The sequence below is a fragment of the Physeter macrocephalus genome, chromosome 18 (assembly GCF_002837175.3).
Source record: "Physeter macrocephalus isolate SW-GA chromosome 18, ASM283717v5, whole genome shotgun sequence".
NCBI lineage: Eukaryota > Metazoa > Chordata > Mammalia > Artiodactyla > Physeteridae > Physeter > Physeter macrocephalus.
In genome coordinates, this window is record NC_041231.1 from 85364625 (window position 1) to 85385078 (window position 20454).

General features: G+C 42.6%; 1 protein-coding gene across 2 annotated transcripts; it reads right to left on the reverse strand.

Annotated features, from left to right (window-relative positions):
• Positions 1-16355: 16355 nt before the first annotated feature.
• MUC21 (mucin 21, cell surface associated) lies at positions 16356-19944 on the reverse strand. 2 transcript variants are annotated; one of them, XM_055080113.1, is made up of 4 exons: positions 19793-19944; positions 19581-19704; positions 17275-17747; positions 16356-16807 (listed from the first exon to the last, which is right to left on the reverse strand). In XM_055080113.1, exons 2-4 carry the CDS (start codon positions 19684-19686, stop codon positions 16760-16762), a joined length of 627 nt encoding a protein of 208 aa, XP_054936088.1. In that variant the 5' UTR covers positions 19687-19704; positions 19793-19944; the 3' UTR covers positions 16356-16759. The 2 variants fall into 2 exon arrangements, with proteins under 2 accessions (XP_054936088.1, XP_007106411.3); XM_007106349.3 differs by having other exon boundaries at positions 16357-16807; positions 17164-17747.
• Positions 19945-20454: the final 510 nt, after the last annotated feature.

Genomic DNA, 20454 nt, shown 5'->3' on the forward strand with positions numbered 1-20454 from the left:
GAGGAAGGATCAGCAAATGCGTGTGATGAGCAAGTGGCACCAGAACCCTTGACAAGGGCTTAACTTTCAGCAAGAGCCCAGTGCTGACACACAGGCTTTTTGTCCCTGTTCTGAGGCCTGGTTTTTCAGGGACTGCTGAGAGCCTGGTTCCTGGCAGCACAGGCTGGGCCTGCCCTTGCAGAAACTCGGAGCACGTTCTCCCTGCCCAGGACTGCCACTGGGGCTGCGAGCCCGCAGGAGAGAAAGGAGGTGACTTACACCTGTCTTCCCAGTGAAGAGCAGACCTGTGTGGGCAGGGAACCAGGGAATGTGCCACGCCTGGGTACAGCCCCATTAGCAAGACCTTCTCTGCTTCACAACTGGTGTGATCACTCCGCTGCCCCCTTGTGCTCTAATCTTGCACAGACTGTTTTCTTGTTGTGCAGCACAAACCTGTAAGTCCAGCATCTGCCTTCCCCCATCTTTCCTGATTCCATTCTTCCGTCAGCCCGGAGGCCTCCAGGGAATGGGGACAGAATGGGGAAGAAAATGGGACAGATATAAAGTCTGGATTTCACTCTAGGGATTTGAGAGCTGGGAGAACACAGGGAAGAGGGGGTCTTTAGGATATAAGGAACCTCCATTCACAGTGATATATAAACACACACCCACAGAGTCTGGTTCCGCATATGTTAGATGCATTTATTTAATAATTCAGTCACAGGACTGTCAGAGGCTGAGGCAGAGCTGGGAGGAGCAGCCCTGGGGGCAGGAGGGGCAGACACTCAGAATCCCAATCCAGGTCAGCTCCCTCTCTGCCCCCGAGGACGGGGATGCTTCTGCCTTCAGGGACGCTCAGGCCACTTGTATCTCCCAGTCAGCTCCATAGCTGCAGGAGGAGACAGCTCTCCTCTGCAGTCAGTTACAGTGGCCCTTGACCCTTCTGGAACTTCATAACAGCCGTGAGTGCATGGCCATGGGGTGGTAAGAGATCTACGTTGAAGAAGTTTCTTAGGCACAGAGAGTTTCTCTAAAAAACAAGAGGCTGAATAGAATCAGTCTTGCCCCCCTCTTCAGTGCTCTCCGATCCCAAGCATCTCCCCTCCTGCCAGCTCTCTCCCTCCTCGTTACTTCTTCTGGTCCCCTTCTTCCCCTCATCAGTTTCCTCAGAATATGTCTTGGCTTTTTGACTCTCTGTCTTGCTGACTCTAACCTGCTGTTTCTGTGTCTTTCCTGATTTTCTCATCCTTGTTACTCCCACAGTGACTCTGCTCTCTCTAGCTTAGCTCCTTCCTCACTTGCTTGCTCTCTTTCCCTCAGAAAAAGGGTTTCCTGTACATCAGGCACTCATGAAATTGAAGAGGAGTCCAGTGAGGAGAATCACAGCCACCGCAACCAAGGCCAGAGTAACTAGGACGACTTCCCACGGCCTCAGGTGTCCGCTAGGGTTTTCCTCTTTCATTGGAGGAGCAGTACTTGTGCTGGTGACACTGGAGATAGTAGCTGTTGTGTTAGTTCCACTGGACAGTTTGGTTGATCCAAGGGAGGTGGCTGTAGTGTTAACATTAGAAGTTACAGCTTATTAAGGAAGGATGGCTGATTAGTTCCACTGGAAATTTTGTTTCCAGGTGTTGTGCTAAGTGCCACATATGAATTAGTACTTCAAATACTCACAATACCTCCATGAGGTAGGAACTGCTACTACACCATTTTATAGATAGGACATTGAGGTTTAGAGAAGTTAAGCCTGGTCCCAGGTTAGAGAGCTAGCAGGTCATGTAACAGGGATTTAAACCAAGGCAGCCTGACATGAGAGCCAACCCCTTAACCCATATACTATTCCACATTCTAAGTCACATGACCTGGGGAGTCACATGACCAGGGTCACAGGTATTAATCCTTCTCTAACTGTTCATGATACTCTTCAGATAAAGAATATAAAAGAGATAGTTGAAGGGCCCTTGTGTATATATTGAGCTACCCTCCAAACAGAATTGTACCCTTCCTCCGGAGGAGAAATAATCAAGGGGAAGTTTGGGAGGGGAAATAATGTGAATTTTCACTATCAGGTAATTCTTATGCACACAGAAGTTTTGGAGCCACCAGGTACAGGATCCCACATGACCTTGGCACATGGCCTGGCAGAGAACTAGCCACAGGTAGCTGGAGGAGATAAGGTCTCCCAGGATTTCAGGAAGGGACCCAAGCTCCTTGCTTAGTGAATCAGAGTTAAGGTGAGGCCCATGCTTTTTCCCTCTATCTCATGCCTCTTTCCTACCTGTTCTGATTTTCCATCCCAATAACAACCAAGCTCTTGGCCTCCCAGATGCCTAAATACTCTCACCTCATCTGTGGCTCTGTTCTTCTGCTGGGATATAGGTTTTCTTCCCCTTACCTATTCCTTTCTTAGTATTATCTGGACTAACATAAATATTGCAAATTTAAGCAGAAGACCTAAATAGACATTTCTCCAAAGAAGATATACAGATTGCCAACAAACACATGAAAGAATGACCAACATCATTAATCATTAGAGAAATGCAAATCAAAACTACAATGAGATATCACCTCACAGCAGTCAGAATGGCCATAATCAAAAAATCTACAAACAATAAATGCTGGAGAGGGTGTGGAGAAAAGGGAACCCTCTTGCACTGTTGGTGGGAATGTAAATTGATACAGCCACCATGGAGAACAGTATGGGGGTTCCTTAAAAAACTGAACATAGAATTACCATATAACCCAGCAATCCCGCTACTGGGCATGTACCCAGAGAAAACCATAGTTCAAAAAGACACATGCACCCCAATGTTCATTGCAGCACTATTTACAATAGCCAGGAAATGGAAGCAACCTAAGTGTCCATCGGCAGATGAATGGATAAAGAAGATGTAGCACATATATACAATGGAAGGACATATATACACTACCAAATGTAGAATAGATAGCTAGTGGGAAGCAGCCGCATGGCACAGGAAGATCAGCTCAGTGCTTTGTGACCACCTAGAGGGGTGGGATCGGGAGGGATGGAGACGCAAGAGGGAAGAGATTTGGGGATATATGTATAACTGATTCACTTTGTTATACAGCAGAAACTAACACACCATTGTAAAGCAATTATACTCCAGTAAAGATGTTAAAAAAATATATTACAAATTTAGATTTAGGGGAAGAGTCCAAAAACTTCTTGTTAATGCCTCTGATTAGGGTTATGGTCAGACAGAGTCAAGAGAGAAACTAGGGGAATTTCCTGGCAGTTCAGTGGTTAGGACTCCGTGCTTTCACTGCCAAGGACATGGATTCAATCCGTGGTCTGGGAACTAAGATCCTACAAACTGCGTGGTGCAGCAAAAAAAAAAAAAAAAAAAAAATAGAAAGAGAGAGAAACTTAGTGAGAAATTGAGATGGGAAGCTGGCCTATGGACAGGGAATAGATTTGTTTTGTTCAGGGCATAAACAAATGAGTCAAAGTCAAGGAGGGGCAAATTCTAGAAAAAATTCAATCTGTGCAAGTGTGGAACAGCCCCCTGACAAGTTTAATTAGAGGGAAGGTGACTGCTGTCAGAGATGTTGGAAATGGATTCCTGCCTACTGTGGGTTATCAGGCATTAACTTTAAGATCCCTTCCAACTCCAATGCATCTGTATTTGGGATTGGTTGATTACAGAAGAAATAGATAAAGAAGATGTGGCACATATATACAATGGAATATTACTCAGCCATAAAAAGAAACAAAATTGAGTTATTTGTAGTGAGGTGGATGGACCTAGAGTCTGTCATACACAGTGAAGTAAGTCAGAAAGAGAAAACCAAATACTGTATGCTAACACATATATATGGAATCTAAAAAAAAAAAAAAAAGGTCATGAAGAACCTAGGGGCAGAATGGGAATAAAGACCTACTAGAGAATGGACTTGAGGACACGGGGAGGGGGAAGGGTAAGCTGTGATGAAGTGAGAGAGTGGCATGGACATATATACACTACCAAATGTAGAATAGATAGCTAGTGGGAAGCAGCCGCATGGCACAGGAAGATCAGCTCAGTGCTTTGTGACCACCTAGAGGGGTGGGATCGGGAGGGATGGAGACGCAAGAGGGAAGAGATTTGGGGATATATGTATAACTGATTCACTTTGTTATACAGCAGAAACTAACACACCATTGTAAAGCAATTATACTCCAGTAAAGATGTTAAAAAAATATATTACAAATTTAGATTTAGGGGAAGAGTCCAAAAACTTCTTGTTAATGCCTCTGATTAGGGTTATGGTCAGACAGAGTCAAGAGAGAAACTAGGGGAATTTCCTGGCAGTTCAGTGGTTAGGACTCCGTGCTTTCACTGCCAAGGACATGGATTCAATCCGTGGTCTGGGAACTAAGATCCTACAAACTGCGTGGTGCAGCAAAAAAAAAAAAAAAAAAAAAATAGAAAGAGAGAGAAACTTAGTGAGAAATTGAGATGGGAAGCTGGCCTATGGACAGGGAATAGATTTGTTTTGTTCAGGGCATAAACAAATGAGTCAAAGTCAAGGAGGGGCAAATTCTAGAAAAAATTCAATCTGTGCAAGTGTGGAACAGCCCCCTGACAAGTTTAATTAGAGGGAAGGTGACTGCTGTCAGAGATGTTGGAAATGGATTCCTGCCTACTGTGGGTTATCAGGCATTAACTTTAAGATCCCTTCCAACTCCAATGCATCTGTATTTGGGATTGGTTGATTACAGAAGAAATAGTCCAGACTTCTGGGCAGAAGAGTTGTTACTGGGAACAGAATAGAGAACAAATGCTGGGTTGGATTGAAGAGAATAGAGCAAAATATTGGTCCTTACTTGTTTGATGAGAATGAGAGCTAACAGGAAGAGTGTGCATCCCAGGACTGGACAACACTTCCCCCAAACACTACTCAAACTTCAAGATTATCTTCTTTTAAACAAAATTACTCACTATTTCCTAAAAGTAGTAGAAGATGAAACAACAGCCAGCATTCAAGGGAATATGTTTTTCTCTTCATCTTGAGATTCTCTGCCTTCCAAGCCTGGAAAGGAGCGTTCCTGAGTCCCAAATGTGATTAGGCCTAGAAAGGAAAGAAAAAGAACTGAGGGTCTTGAGAAAGAAGAGTCTCAAGTTGGAGATCTGAGGCTGGAGTTCTGGGGGTTTTGGTCTCCAAAGAATGGGTCTACAATGGGAAGAAAAACACCAGTAGGCAGCACCTGGGGTTGCAGACTGGGGATGCTGGATGCCTGGTCCCTTAGGATCCCTCCACAGAATGCCACCTCTTTCTTTCTCTTTCAAAGAAGGTCTTTATAGCGTCATCTGGGTTGGGCCGGGGCTGGGTATATGGCCTGTTGTTCTTCCAGCTGTGGGCAGGTAACAGAATACCTGAACTCAGAGAGGAGAGTTATACAGGCCAGGAGATCCGTGAGAATGGAGAGTGACATGGTCGCATTAGGCAGGGCCTCGGGAGGAGCAGGAAGTAGTACAGTTCAAGGGGATCATGTTGTCAAAGTGGAGGGGACTCAGACTCCACCCTCTGAGGCAGGGATGGGGCTAAAAACCTGTTCTAGCTCAAGACCTTGTTTCCTGGAGAGAAGTCCTGAGTAACTGGGATAACTGTGTGGGGGCAGGGTGTGAGAAGGTAGACTTGATGAGCAGACCTTAGTTGGAAGGACACATAAAGTGAGATTCACTGTGAATGGGGACGGCGGCCGGGACCTCTGGGTGCTGGTGAACATGCGGTAGGCACACATCTTGAATGAGGTGGGAAGAGAGACTCACGGATAGACTGTGGGATCTCTGAGGCATGGGAGGTGGGGGTGGGGAGAGCGGGGCTTGGGCTGTTGAGGAGATGGGACCAGTGGTGTACCAGTGTCAGTGTATACCTGTTTGCAAGGACCCCAAATTGTTAAAATTTCAGGATTTCTGCAGCACAGCAATCATTAAAAATTTGAGTTCTAATTTGATACTATGTGTAATCAAAACAAGCTGTCTCTACCCCCTCCAGCCATGGAGGCTTCCTGGAAGAGGAACCATTGCAGATTCTTTTTTTTTTTTTTGGAGCGTCATGCTGCTTGTGGGATTTTAGTTCCCTGACCGGGGATCAAACTCAGGCCCTCGGCAATGAGAGCATGTAGTCCTAACCACTGGATGCCAGGGAATTCCCCTGAATTCCCCTGAATTTCAGATTATTTAAATGTTTGGGTGAAAGAATGTTCACTGCATGTGAGGCCTGATGGAAGTGAGCTGACAAGCAGGAGATGAAGATTCATCCCACAAATATTTAGTGATTTCCTACTATGTGCCAGACATTGTACTCCAGTAAACAAAACAAATAAATTTGTGTTATTTTGGAGCTTATATCTAAGATATGAGAGAACTGTGAATGGCTGAGTTTTAAAAGCAGGAAGAGAATGGAATGTGGTAGAAAATGTGGTGTTGGATGGGGAGTGGTCAGGAATCTAGATTCTAGGATGCCCTAGGAAAGGGCTTGGTAGTTGATCTGTCCACTGTCTGCGATAGGAAGTCCCATGTGGGGGATGGATGAGGAGTGTGGTCAGTAACAAGTCTGTATTGGGATCTCCGCACCCTGCTCTAAGGGTAAACATCCCAATAACATTTCTAAGTAGAAAGATGTTTTCTCTACAACCAATTAGAGTTACAGGGCTTGTTTTACAGTGCAGGTTTACTCATATATTAGCACTTTTCTCATCTTTTTAGTGGGGATTATAATCTGAACTTCATAGGGTTGTTGTGAAGATTAAATGGTGGTATATTAAAAAACTCACAGAAGTCACTCAGAAGCAAAGAACAATGGCAAAACAAACACAAAGTTTAAAAGATAAGCATTTCATCTGGATACAACATACATTAATAAACTTTTATTTTTTAGAGTATCTTCATTTCTTAGACTGTCTAGTAATTTTCTTCTTCATCACACAACATCTGGAGGAGAAACAAGAAGGGAGGAAGAGTCTTTTTAAGGACAAAGTCAAGCTCTGGAGGGCATTGAAGTGACCTGGGAGGAGGGAAGATGAGGAAGCAGCTGCCATAAGAGTAGTCACTGTGCCCATCCCGACGACCTGTCAAGCAACCTCCTTGATCCTGGGATTCTGAGTTATGGGGAGAGCCAAGGGAATACATTTACTTGACATCACTCTAAGCCTGATGAGGCTGTGGGTCTCTTCCAAAACAATACGCTGCCTGAGTTACCTTCTTGGGCAGACATGGAGAGGCTTTCCTTGGTCCTGTCCTTGACCCAGGCCATAACCTATGGCCATTCTCTGGGAACTTTCTGGTCTCCCATCTTGACACACTCCCCAATCATTGTTCTTTGTCTTCTCCTCCATGACCCTTTCCTCTGCCAAGGTTTCCTCCCTTAGAATGTCTCCTATAATCCAGTGTCCACAGCCATGCCCTCTTCAATGACCTCCTCTAAGGTCTGCCCTGTGGTTGTCACTGGTGTGGCCTTTTCCATCGTCTCTTTCATGGCCCCAGGCCTGTGGTTTCCATCATGGCTTCCACAGTAGACACCTTGATGGCTCATTTCCACAATCACCTTCATGACTGTGGCTCAATTCATGGCCCACATTGTAGTTTTCTTCATGGCCAAGGCCACAGGCCCCTCCATGGCTCAGTTTATTGTCGAGGCTGCAGAACAGTGGACCCAGGCCAAGGTCATGGGTGTAATAAGTGTCAATGTTTCTTAGGGAAGAAGAGTATCCCTCTAAAATAGAAAGATGTGGATATTTTAAGAGAGTACTCCTCTCACATTTCACAATCCACCTGGTTGACTGAAATCACAGACTTTCACTTTTTTTCAGGTATTTATCTTCATTTTACTGAAACTGAAATTAAAATTAATAACAGTAAGCAAAGCAAAGCACAGCAAATGTATTGTAGAAGATATATATTAAAAGGTCAGAGGTATAAAAATGAATGGTTTATCCTTTTCCATATTGTTCCTGCTTTGAGGATTTTTAAAAATTGAAGTATAGTTCATTTACAGTGTTGTGTTTGTTTCAAGTGTACAGAAAATTGATTCAGTTATATATATAATATATACTATATATATTCTTTATCAGATTCTTTTCCATTATAGGTTATTACAAGATATTGAATATAGTTCCCTGTGCTATACAGTATACTTGTTGTTTACCTGTTTTATATATAGTAGTGTGTATATGTTAATCCAAACTTCTAATTTATCTCCCTCCCCCTGACTGTCCCCTTTGGTAACCATAAGTCTGTTAGTCTATTTCTGTTTTGTAAATAAGTTCATTTGTGTCATTTTTTTAGACTCCACATATAAGTGATATCATATGATATTTGTCTTTCTCTGTCTGACTTACTTCACTTAATATGATAATCGCTAGGTCCATCCATGTTGCTGCAAAGGGTATTATTTCATTCTTTTTTATGGCTGAGTAATAGTCCACTCTGTGTGTGTGTGTGTGTGTGTGTGTGTGTGTGTGTGTGTGTGTGTATACACCATCTTCTTTTTCCATTTATCTGTGATAGACATTTAGGTTGCTTCCATGCCTTGGCTATTGTAAATAGTGCTGCTATGAACATTAGGGTGCATGTATCTTCTCGAATCAGAGTTTTCTCCAGATATATGCCCAGGAGTGGGATTGCAGGATCATATGGTTACTGCCTTTTTAGTTTTTTAAGGAACCTCCATACTGTTTTCCATAGTGACTGTACCAATTACATTCCCACCAACAGTGTAAGAGGGTTCCTTTTTCTCCACACCCTCTCCAGCATTTATTATTTGTAGACTTTTTAATGATGGCCATTCTGACTGGTGTGAGATGACACCTCACTGTAGTTCTGATTTGCCTTTCTCTACTAATTAGCAATGTGAGCATCTTTTCATGTACCTATTGGCCATCTGTATGTCTTCTTTGGAGAAATATCTATTTAAGTCTTCTGCCCATTTTTTGATTAGGTTATTTGTTTTTTGATATTGAGTTGGATGAGCTGTTTGTATATTTTTGACATTAACCCCTTGTTGGTAGTATTGTTTGCAAATATTTTCTCCCAATCTGTAGGTTATCTTTTTGTTTTGTTTATGGTTCCTTTTTCTGTGCAAAAGCTTTTAAGTTTAACAGAGACTAAAAAAAATAGAAAAGATCAATGAAACTAAAAGATGGTTCTTTGAAAAGATAAACAAAACTGATAAACCTTTAGCCAGACTCATCAAGAAAAAAAAGGGAGATGGCCCAAACCAATAAAATCAGAAATGAAATAGGAGAGGTTACAACTGACACCATAGAAATACGAAGGATCATAAGAGACTACTAAGAGCAACTATACGGCAATAAAATGGACAACCTAGAAGAAATGGACAAATTCTTAGAAAGGTACAGTCTCCCAAGACTGAACCAGGAAGATATAGAAGATATGAACAGACCAATTGCTGGTACTGAAATTAAATCAGTAATTAAAAAACTCCCAACAAGCAAAAGTTCAGGACCAGATTGCTTCACAGGTGAATTCTACCAAACATTTAGAGAAGAGTTAACACCTATTCTTCTAAAACTTTTCCAAAAATTGCAGAGGAAAGAACACTTCTGAATTCATTCTATGAGGCCACCATCACCCTGATACCAAAACCAGGCAAAGATATCATACAAAAAAGAAAATTACAGGCCAGGGTCACTGATGAACATAGATGCAAATATCCTCAACAAAATACTAGCAAACTGACTCCAACAATATATTAAAAGGATCATACACCATGATCAAGTGGGATTTATCCCAGGTGTGCAAAGATTTTTCAATATCAGCAAATCAATCAATGTGGTACACCACATTAACAAACTGAAGAATAAAAACCATATGATTATCTCAACAGATGCAGAAAAAGCTTTTGATAAAATTCAACATCCATTTATGATAAAAAAAAAACTCTTCAGAAAGTGGACATAGAGGGAATATATCTCAACATAATAAAGGCTATATGTGACAAACCCACAGCTAACATCATACTCAAAGGTGAAAAGCTGAAAGCATTTTCTCAAAGATCAGGAACAAGACAAGGATGCCCATTCTAGCCACTTTTATTCAAAATAGTTTTGGAAGTACTAGCCACAGCAATCAGAGTAGGGAAAGAAATAAAAGGAATCCAAATTGAAGAAGAAGAAGTAAAACTGTCACTGTTTGCAGCTGACATGAGGCTATACATAGAAAATCCTAAAGACACTACCAGAAAACTACTAGAGCTCATCGATGAATTTGATAAAGTTGCTGGATACAAAATTAATATACAGAAATCTGTTGCATTTCTATACATTAACAATGAAAGATCAGAAGGGGAAATTAAGGAAACAATCCCATTTACCATTGCATCAAAAAGAATAAAATACCTAGGAATAAACCTACCTAAGGAGGCAAAAGACCTGTACTTCAAAAACTATAAGACACAATGAAAGAAATTGAAGATGACACAAACAGATGGAAATATATACCGTGTTCTTGGATTGGAAGAATCAGTATCATTAAAATGATCACACTACCCAAGGCAATCTACAGATTCAATGCAATCCCTATCAAATTACCACTGGCATTTTTCACAGAACTAGAACAAAAAATTTTTAAATTTGTATGGAAACACAAAAGACCCTGAATAGCCAAAACAATCTTTTTTATTTTATTTTATTTTTTATTTTTGACTGCATTGGGTCTTCATTGCTGCACGTGGGCTTTCTCTAGTCGCGGCGAGCAGGGGCTACTCTTTGTTGCGGTGCGCGGGCTTCTCATTATGGTGTATTCTCTTGTTGCGGAACATAGGCTGTAGGCGCACGGGCTTCAGTAGTTGTGGCATGTGGGCTCTAGAGTGCAGGCTCAGTATTTGTGGTGCATGGGCTTAGTTGCTCCGTGGCATGTGGGATCTTCCCAGACCAGGGATTGAACCCTTGTCCCCTGCAGTGGCAGGCGGATTCTTAACCACTGCGCCACCAGGGAAGCCCGCCAAAACAATCTTGAGAAAGAAGAATGGGGCTGGAGGAATCAGGCTCCCTGACTTCAGACTATACTACAAACCTACACTAATCAAAACAGTATGGTACTGGCCCAAAAACAAACACATAGATCAATGGAACAGGATAGAAAGCCTAGAAATAAACCCACATTTATATGGTCAATTAATCTATAACAAAGGAGGCAAGAATATGCAATGGAGAAAAGACAGTCTCTTCATAAGTGGTGCTGGGAAAACTGGACAGCTACATGTAAAGAATGAAATTAGAACATTCTCTAACACTACATACAAAAATAAACTCAAAATGTATTAAAGATGTAAACGTAAGACCAGATACTATAAAACTTCTAGAGGAGAACATAGGCAGAACACTCTCTGGTGTAAATCACAGCAATATTTTTTTTTTTTTTGATACTTCACCTAGAGTAATGGAAATAAAAACAAAAATAAACAAATGTGACCTAATTAAACTTAAAAGCTTTTGCACAACAAAGGAAACAGACTTTCACTTTTTAAGAGAACCCATTAAAATTTTTTTCTTCCTAATCTTTTTACTTCTCTGTGTCTCTCTTCATATCTGTGTGTTATCTTTTATTTCTCTCATTGTGAAAACATCAAAATAAGGAAAAATCAAATAAAGTAATAACCTCACTGTGTCTATATTATAATTTACTATGCTGTACCAATATAATGCAGTGGAATTTGCAAAGCAAAAATAAATCAACATCCCAGTGTTCAGGGAATGGGCCACCAAAGAACAGGAATCCGTCATTGTATTACTAAGGAAATGCATGTTTGTGAGACCAGGTATAACTTTTCTGGATGAGCCACAGTTTTGAAATCCAGCATATAGCCTTTCAGTTAAAAGCATGGATTCCTGAAATTAAAAGATCCTGGGTTCTCTGCTGTGTGCGCTTCAGTAAGTTTGTTAACCTCTTTATATCTCCTTGCATATGAAATGTGAATAGTGTCCTTATGTATGAATAGTGTCCTTGTATATGAAATGAAGATAATAATAACACTTTCCCCATAGTGTTATTGGGGGGATAAAATGAAATAGCACATGTAAAATGCTCGCATAGTACCTGCCACAAAGTAAGTGCTTAATGAATATTAGCTACCATTATTATTGCTATTACCTCTTGGTTTTTTTTTTTTTTTTTTTTTTTTTTTTTTTGTGGTATGGGGGCCTCCTTCTGCTGTGGCCTCTCCCGTTGCGGAGCACAGGCTCCGGACACGCAGGCTCAGCGGCCATGGCTCACGGGCCCAGCCGCTCCGCGGCATGCGGGATCCTCCCAGACCGGGGCGCGAACCCGGTTCCCCTGCATCGGCAGGCGGACGCGCAACCACTGCGCCACCAGGGAAGCCCTACCTCTTGGTTTTGAATAAAAGAGTGCCAGCATGTTTAGGAGAAAACCAGTGGAAGTGAGTCTGTATGTGGTGCCCTATAATTCGAGGACATTTTAGAGTTTAAAAGGAATAATGTATAGTTGGAGTGGTCTTCATCATTTATACCCTGCCATCTTCCACACATTGTTTAAGGTACCTCTCTATAACAAAAAATGTAAAATAAAAAATTCAGAACAAAAAGAAAATACATTGGAATGGGGGAGCAAGTCCAGGTGAAAATCTGAATGCAGAATGCAGTCTGGAACTGGAGTGCGGGGACAGCTCTCTCAGCCTCCACAGGGAATGTTAGAAAGCCTGTGAGCCCTGGCTGAGCTCTGGAAACCTCTGCACCTCATCAGGCCGTTTTTATGTCTCCCATCCTCTCTGGTTTCTACCCCTGTTATTCTGCCTTGATATTACTTCCCCTACATTATTCTACTGTAATTTTTTTTTTTTTTTTTTTTTTTTGTGGTATGCGGGCCTCCCTCTGCTGCGGCCTCTCCCGTTGCGGAGCACAGGCTCCGGACGCGCAGGCCCAGCGGCCATGGCTCACGGGCCCAGCCGCTCCGCGGCATGTGGGATCTTCCCAGACCGGGGCGCGAACCCCGTTCCCCTGCATCGGCAGGCGGATGCGCAACCACTGCGCCACCAGGGAAGCCCCTGTAATATTTTTTGCTTGTAAGATTTTTGTTGATCACCCTACCATGCTTCTCTGCACCAAAAGATATGTTTATAAACGTAAAAAAAATTTCCTGTGGCTTGTAAGTGTTAAATTTCTCAGTCCTCAATAACATTTTGGTGAAAAGTAAATGAAAATGTTTTTCTTATGCAATGTTTTTATCTTTCCCCCTTCTCCAACTCCGCAATCTTTTTCTATATTTTCAAGAAAATGTGCAACATGAACCTTCCCAATATAAAAAATAATAACAAAATTTATAGAGTGCTACCATATGTACTATTCTAAGGGCTTCACAGCAATCTCATGAATTGGGTACTGTTATCACCCTCAGTTTTTCAGATAAGCAAACTGAGACCCAGGAAAGTGAAGGAATTTGTGGGAGGCCACGCTGAGCTTAGATTTAAAACTGGAAATTCTAGTTCTTCAATCTGTGCTCTTAGCAGGTATGCTGTACAGCCTCCGGATCTTCCTTTCATCTTAAGATAAAACATTAAGGACTTCCCTGGTGGCGCAGTGGTTAAGATTCTGCCCTCCCAGTGCAGGGGGGCCAGGTTCGCTCCCTGATCAGGGAACTAGATCCCACATGCATGCTACAACTAAGAGTTCACATGCCACAACTAAGGAGCCAGCGAGCCACAATTAAGGAGCCCACCTGCCGCAACTAAAGACCCAGCACAAACAAATAAATAAATAAATATTTTTTTAAAAAGATATAACATTAATCAGCTGGAAGTAAATGTACAACTTATAATGTCTTTCTCCTTGAAAATCATGCAAAATATCCAACTGTGCTCTAAACCAAGAAACTCTTGAATGAGACACTTTCTCCTTATGGAGAACGGTGTATAAGCCAGGGAAGTGTGCTTCATAGTAAGTTGCTATTTCCCAGCAAAGTTTTACAAATCTTGAATGTTCTAAAATAGGTAAACGGACAGATAAGGTGGGTTGATTTGCCATAGGGTTTTCGCCTAGGTTAAACAAGGCACTGCCACTCTTATTATTTCATACTGATGCTGTGTTTGCTCTGCTTTCATGAGTTGCTCCCCCCAGAAGGATGTATTCTTTGACAGGAGATGGAAGAGAAGAGATTGTTAAGCAGAAATCTTTATCACCCCTGCAACCTCACTCTACAATATATCTGAATAAATAACATCTTAACATGTCCAAAACTTCCCAGTTTATTACACTTCTTTTAGCCCCTAATAGGAATTTATGTGAGGCAAGGGAAAACATGAAGCCCTACTCTGTGTATACAATGACAAAATTAGAAGAGATTTTGAATTATCCCTTTATTTGCACCCTGGAAATTTTTGCAACTAGGGAAATCCCCTGTAATAATATAGGAGCTAGAATGTAAAAGGTGGGTGGGTGGCTATAGAAGGAAAGCTAGAAAAGTATAACTAGCAGATGCTTTGACCACAGGCACAAAATACATATGGAAGTTGAAGATCTGGAAGATGATTCCCGTAAGATATCCCAAACCTGCATAATACTCTTTACAAAGTCTTCATATACCTCCAAGGGTATGGGCAGACTCCATTTAAAGATCATTGCACTAGGCCAACAGTGCAAAAGCGCTTAATCCTGTCAACTTCCTAGACCTCTGCTTGGGTCAAACTTCCTTGGTGAGCTGGGGCTTTGTCAGGTTAAAATATGTTTCGTCCATGTAAGCGGATCCCATGATCAAAGTTGAGTCATGATGCTTCCTAACGCTATGTACACACTCCAGTTTCTGGGAGTAGGGAGATGTTCACAGTGTAACGATGTCAATTAACCACAAGCTGAATTACTTACTCACCGTGGTTTCATCTCTTTTCATCTCCCACTGTCTCAAAGTGCCCATTGCTGTTTATCTTTGGAAATCAAAATTTTTATTTACATGATATGCCTGCTGGGTAATAATATTTTTACAGCTTTATTGAGATATAATTTGTATAGCATATTCTCCTGTTTAAAATAGATGTTAATGGGGTTTAGTATATTTACAGAGTTGTTATTAATAAGCCCTTTCAATTTGCAGACTAAAATCTTTCTTCCCTGTTGTTCTTTTACTTCCTCTGGTCTATCTCTTCCTTTTTTCTCTGTTTTGAATCTTACTACTTGTGTGTTAGTCCTCCTGAATCAATCCTCCAAGTGTCTTCTATTTTCTATGTCAGTGATTTTCATCTCTGGTTTGTTGTATCTAACTGAGCTACTTTCCCCACTTGCTCTTCTAGATAACTAACTTTATTCTCAACCAGCCTCTTTGAATTTGTCTATTACAATTTTAAACTTGAAAATGCATGTTTTACATTTTAAAATTATCTAAATGGACTCCCTTGCCTTATTTTCGCATTTTTCACATTATGCTTTCCACAGTTCACACCAGTGGGAGGCAACTTTCTGGGGGTTCGATTCAGCTTCTCCTTCCAGTTGCTGGATCCCTGTAGGTAAGATAATGATTATGATGATGATGATGGGCCTGTACATGGCTCAGCATGGCCTCACTGACTAGGATCAACCGTCTGGTTTGCTGACACTTGAGAAACCCAATGAGTGGTGGAAGGCAGAGCAGTTTCCACTGCTGTGAGTTGGGGTGAACCCACGAACAACCTGCTAATTCTCTCCTGAGGGCTCTGTCCCCGGTGGAAGTCGTGTCACTGGCCTCATGGATTCAGAGCAACCCAGCCTTTCAAAGCAGCTCACCTCTGTCCTCTGAGACCTGTAGGATCAGGGAGCCTTCTATCCTAGACCATGAAAGGGGTATGTGCAGCCATTGTGGGAGGGGAATTCATGAGAATCTCAGGCTTTACGCCAGGTGTCTCTGCCATGACCCTCTTGAAAGGAAATCTTAGCAGGCCAGGAAGTCTTTCCCTTGATAAAAACAGAAAGCACTTTCTCTCTGCTTCCAAAGGCAGCACCGAGAGTGAGAGTATCAACCAACACCTTCATTCTGACAAGTAACCCAGGTCTAGAGCAAATGTCAATGGCCTGGAAACTGTGGCTTTGAGTGACCTTCCTCCCCGCCCCTTCCCCCACCCAACAGCATACCTCCTCCTGTCATGCTCTGGGTTCTGCATGTGCTACAACATAATCTCTACCTACCACAGGCCTAATCCATGAGCCTGTAGGATCCGGGCACCTGCCCTCCCTTCTTATCTCTCCCAATTCAATTCCCCTCTCAGTCTGGGAGATTCTTGGGGGCACAGGGTTCCTGCTTGGGGCAAGAAGGATTTGAAAAAAGGGACAGATATGGATGATGTCTCTGGATTTTACTGTGGAGATTCTGAATGCCAAGTGGATTCCAGCATGGGGTTCTCTCATACAACCGGGAAATTCAACTCGGCGCAGCAGACACCCACTCGTGTGCACACACAGATTCTCTCTGTGATATAGTTTGTATGTGTTTATTTCTTAGCTAAATGACCATCAGAGTCTCCTCTTTCCAGTGTCTGGTAAAAGCAAGAGAGGAGGAAGTGTCTTCCCCAAGGCTGGCAGAGACCCAAACAAAGCTGGGAGGGGACTCCTGGGGACGAATAAAAGGACACTCAGATCTCTGGTCCCCCAGGCTGGCTTCCTCTGTGAGGAATGTGGCTCTCTGGCTTCAGCAGCTGCTTAGAGCCCATTGTGGCTCTCTCTCATCTCCATGGCTACTGAGGATACTGGTCTCCTCCAGGATCTGTTAGGGCTCCACCTAGACGGGTGGTGGACTCCTTGATTCCCTCCAGGGCCTGGGCCGAGGTTGGGGCCATGGAGTCAGTAAACAGATGCGTCAAAGAAATTTCTCAGGGACAGGGAGTTTCTCTAGAAAAAGAAGGCAGAATCATTTCAGAATTGGATTCCTCCCCACCCCTGAGAAGCCTTCACCAGGGACTCCTTCTGGAATCTTCTCCCCCTTTAAACCATTTCCCTCATTCAGCAGTCCTTCCACCAGTCTTTGTTTCTTCTTTTGCTCCCCTTTCCCCACAAGTCAATAGCTTCCTCTGCACATTGATTGGTTCCTCTGGTTCTAACTTGCTATGTCTCTTTAGTAACTTTCTCCTGATTTTTCTTTCCTCCCTACTCATCCCTAACTTGGTGGCCCTACTATTCATACCTCATTTCCCTATGTTCCTGCTATTCCTTCCCCCCAGGCAATTTCCCATATATTAGGCACTCACCACACAGAAGTAGAGGCCAACAAAGAATCCCACAACCACTACAACCGAGACCAGAGTGATGAAGAAGATTTCCCATGGCTTTAGGAACCCACTGGGCTTCACTTCACTCACTGGAGTTCCAGCACTTGTGCTAATTCTGTTGGAAGTTGTGTGTGTTCCAGTTGACAAAGGTGTACCAGAGCCTCCTGTGGTTGCACTGGATCCAGTGTTGGAGGCCGTGCTGGTCCCACTGGAGGTTGTGCTGGATCCAGTACTGGAGGTTATGCTGGTCTCACTGGAGGTCATACTGGAACCAATATTGGCAGGTGTGCTGGTCCCTCCAGAGGTCACACTGAATCCAGTATTGGAGGTTGCGCTGGTCCCTCCAGAGGTCATGCTGGTTTTAGTATTGGAGGTTGTGCTGGATCCACTGGAGGTCACTTGGGATCCAGAGTTGGTGGCTGTGCTGGTACCACCATAGGTCATGCTGGATGTAGTGTTGGAGGCTGTCCTAGTCCCACTGGAGGTTGCACTGGATCCAGTGTTGGCTGTGGTGGGTTCACTGGAAGTTGGGTTAGGTGTGCTACCATTAATGGAGGTTATGCCTAATGATAATCATAAATGATGACATATATTGAGCATATATACTTTCTGCGCAATGGTTGGTTAAACTCATTATGTGGATAATTCTATTTAATGCTCACTACAGCCCAATGAAATAGATATTATTATTATCAACAGCTAAGATGAAAAAAATTGAGGCTTAGAAATGTTGACACTTGCCCAAGTTTGTACAGCTAGTAAGTAGTAGAACAGGAATTTGCATCCAGGCCATTGAATCTGCACTTTTAGCTACCATGCTAAGTCACCCTCCACATCCACCCCCAACACCAGGGTTACATGACCTAATTTCGCTGATAGTAAGCTTATTCCATCATCTGCTGTACAATATTCAACACAGATAAAAAGTATTATAAAGGAGTTGTAGAACCCAGGTGAAACTAGTATATATTGATTAATTCATTATTAAAGTGGTATTGCTTTTTCTTGGAAAATATTTCTGAGTGTTATTCAGAAAACACCTATATTAGAATTATCTGGGGAGCTTGTTGAAAATAAAGATTTCTAGGCAAACCACTCCAGACTAAATGAATCAGAGTCTGAGATAGGCCTAGGTATCTGGGTGATTACATATGCATTAAAGTTCCAGGGGCTCCTGATTACAAGGCAAAGGTTAGAAAAGAGCAAGTTATATGTAACTTAAATATATAAGATCTACCAAGATTAAGGTCTGCAACTCAAGATCTACAGGTATAGGGAAGCATTTCCACCTTCTTGAAGGCTCAGCTAGAGTTAAGGTTGTGCCTATTTTTTGCCTCTCACTACCTTGAAGGACAAAGATGCTCAGCCTCCCCAGATAAACAAAATTTATCTCATTTGTGGCTCATTTTACTATTAATTTGGACATGAGCTCCTAGCACCTCACCCCACACATGCGTAGCTTATTTGAACTAACATAGGATTAGAGTTTAGCTCTATTTGGGGAAGGCCCCCTAAAATCTGCAATGGGGTACAAATTGGAGTTAAGGTTAGAATCATGAGTAAAACTAAATAAGAAACTGAGATGAACAAGAGTAGGGGTGACATGAAAGAGGGAGTGGATTTGATTTGAGAAGTTTTGGAGAATAGAATAGTTGAGTCAAAATTGTATGAGGGCTAATTTTGATTCAAAATGATCAATTCTAGGGGCAGTACCCTGATGGTCTAGTGGTTAGGATTTGGCACTTTCACTGTCGTGGCCCGGGTTCAATCCCTGGTTGGGGAATTGAGATTGTGCAAGCCATGTGGCACCGCCCCCCCAAAAAAAATAAGAATTCTCTAAGAAGTCATGCTTCCTAGTTGCACAATAGGAGACGGCCCGAGGAGTGTTTAATAGAGTGTCAGAGGTGCGGAGCAGAGTGGGAGTTAGTTTTGACTTGAATCCTTTTCTCCTTGGCCTGAGGCTGACTGAGGCTGATTGTGGAATAGGGGTTAAGGACACGAGAAAAATTAAGTTTTTATAATATAGAAGAGTGATATTTTAAAATAACAGTCAGCTCTTCTTGTTATTAATATTTAAACCCCAGCCATATCTCACAGGTTATTACCATTTTATAGATGCAGAAACGGAGGCACAGAGAAGTTAACTCACCCAAAGTGTACTGGTAACAGAATGGAGCCATGATACAAACATAGGCAATTGGAGACCAGAGTCCACAGTTTTAACCACTGTGTTCTGACTGCCTCCCAGGTGATACGTTATTAGACTGAAGTGATTGGAGTGAAATGATGACCCTCACTCTATGGCGGAGAGCCAGAGTTATTCCTAGTGCTGGTCATCATCTCCCACATCCCCTCCAAAGTTCACAGACCACCCACCTTTAAAGAAAAGCACTCACCATATTGTAAAAGTAGGAGATGCAACAGTAACCAGTACATAAGGCAAATGTTTCTTTTCTGCATCTTGATCTGCCTCTTTGTGGCTGGTAAAAAAGATGCTTGCATCCCAAATGTGGCCAAGACCTAGAAGGCAAAGAACAGTATTCTTGAGAAAGGGGAGTTCAAGGTGAAGAGATAAAGGCTGGAGCTTCCAGGAGCTTGGGTCTCCTACCTATGTGTTCTTGGGAAGAATCTTGAGCTCAGCGGGGTGGGAGACTGGGTGCCTGGGCTGCTTAAGCTTCCGCCACACGATGTTGTTGCCTCTTTCTTTATCATGGAAGAGCTGCAGAAGCCTTTATAGCTTCATATATGGGAGGGGTTGGGAAGTTGACTTCTTCTTCTGCCAACTATGAGCAGGTAACAAAACAATACTGAGCCTTGGAAGGAATAGACTAGGGTTCAAGAGGAAGGTGAGACAGGAGAATGACATGATCATACTAGGCAGGGCACCGGGCTGGGTTTGAGCAGGAAGTAGAATGCGATAAGGGGATCAAGCTAGTCAGAGTAGAAGAGACCCACCCTTGAGGCAAAAATAGGACCAGAAACCTGTTCCAGTTCAAGACTTTGTTTCCTGGTCAGGAAGTCCTGTGTGACTGCTTTTAGCACGGAAGAAGCCCTAATAGACTGAGCTGAAGGGTAGGACCCGACATCTTTGAATCAAAAAAAAAAAAAAAAATGAGACCTCAAAGAGAGCAATAACTAGGGATCTGGGCTCCTGGGATATGGGCAGAAGACAGACGGTACATTGCTGAGCATGCAGTAGGTACTCAACAATGCACAATGACTGAACAGGAAAAGAGAGATCCATGGGTAGTGTAGCCATCTTTGGCGTCT

Bases quoted from the DNA above. Each gene is read 5' to 3' on its own strand.
- MUC21 (XM_007106349.3), bottom strand. From the start codon at position 19,686: ATGCAAGCATCTTTTTTACCAGCCACAAAGAGGCAGATCAAGATGCAG. The intron at 17,748-19,580 runs GTGAGTGCTTTT...GATTATCATTAG, and splicing joins TCTCCTACTTTTACAATATG to GCATAACCTCCATTAATGGT. The intron at 16,808-17,163 runs GTGAGTGCCTAA...TTCTTTTTCTAG, and splicing joins TTGGCCTCTACTTCTGTGTG to AGAAACTCCCTGTCCCTGAG.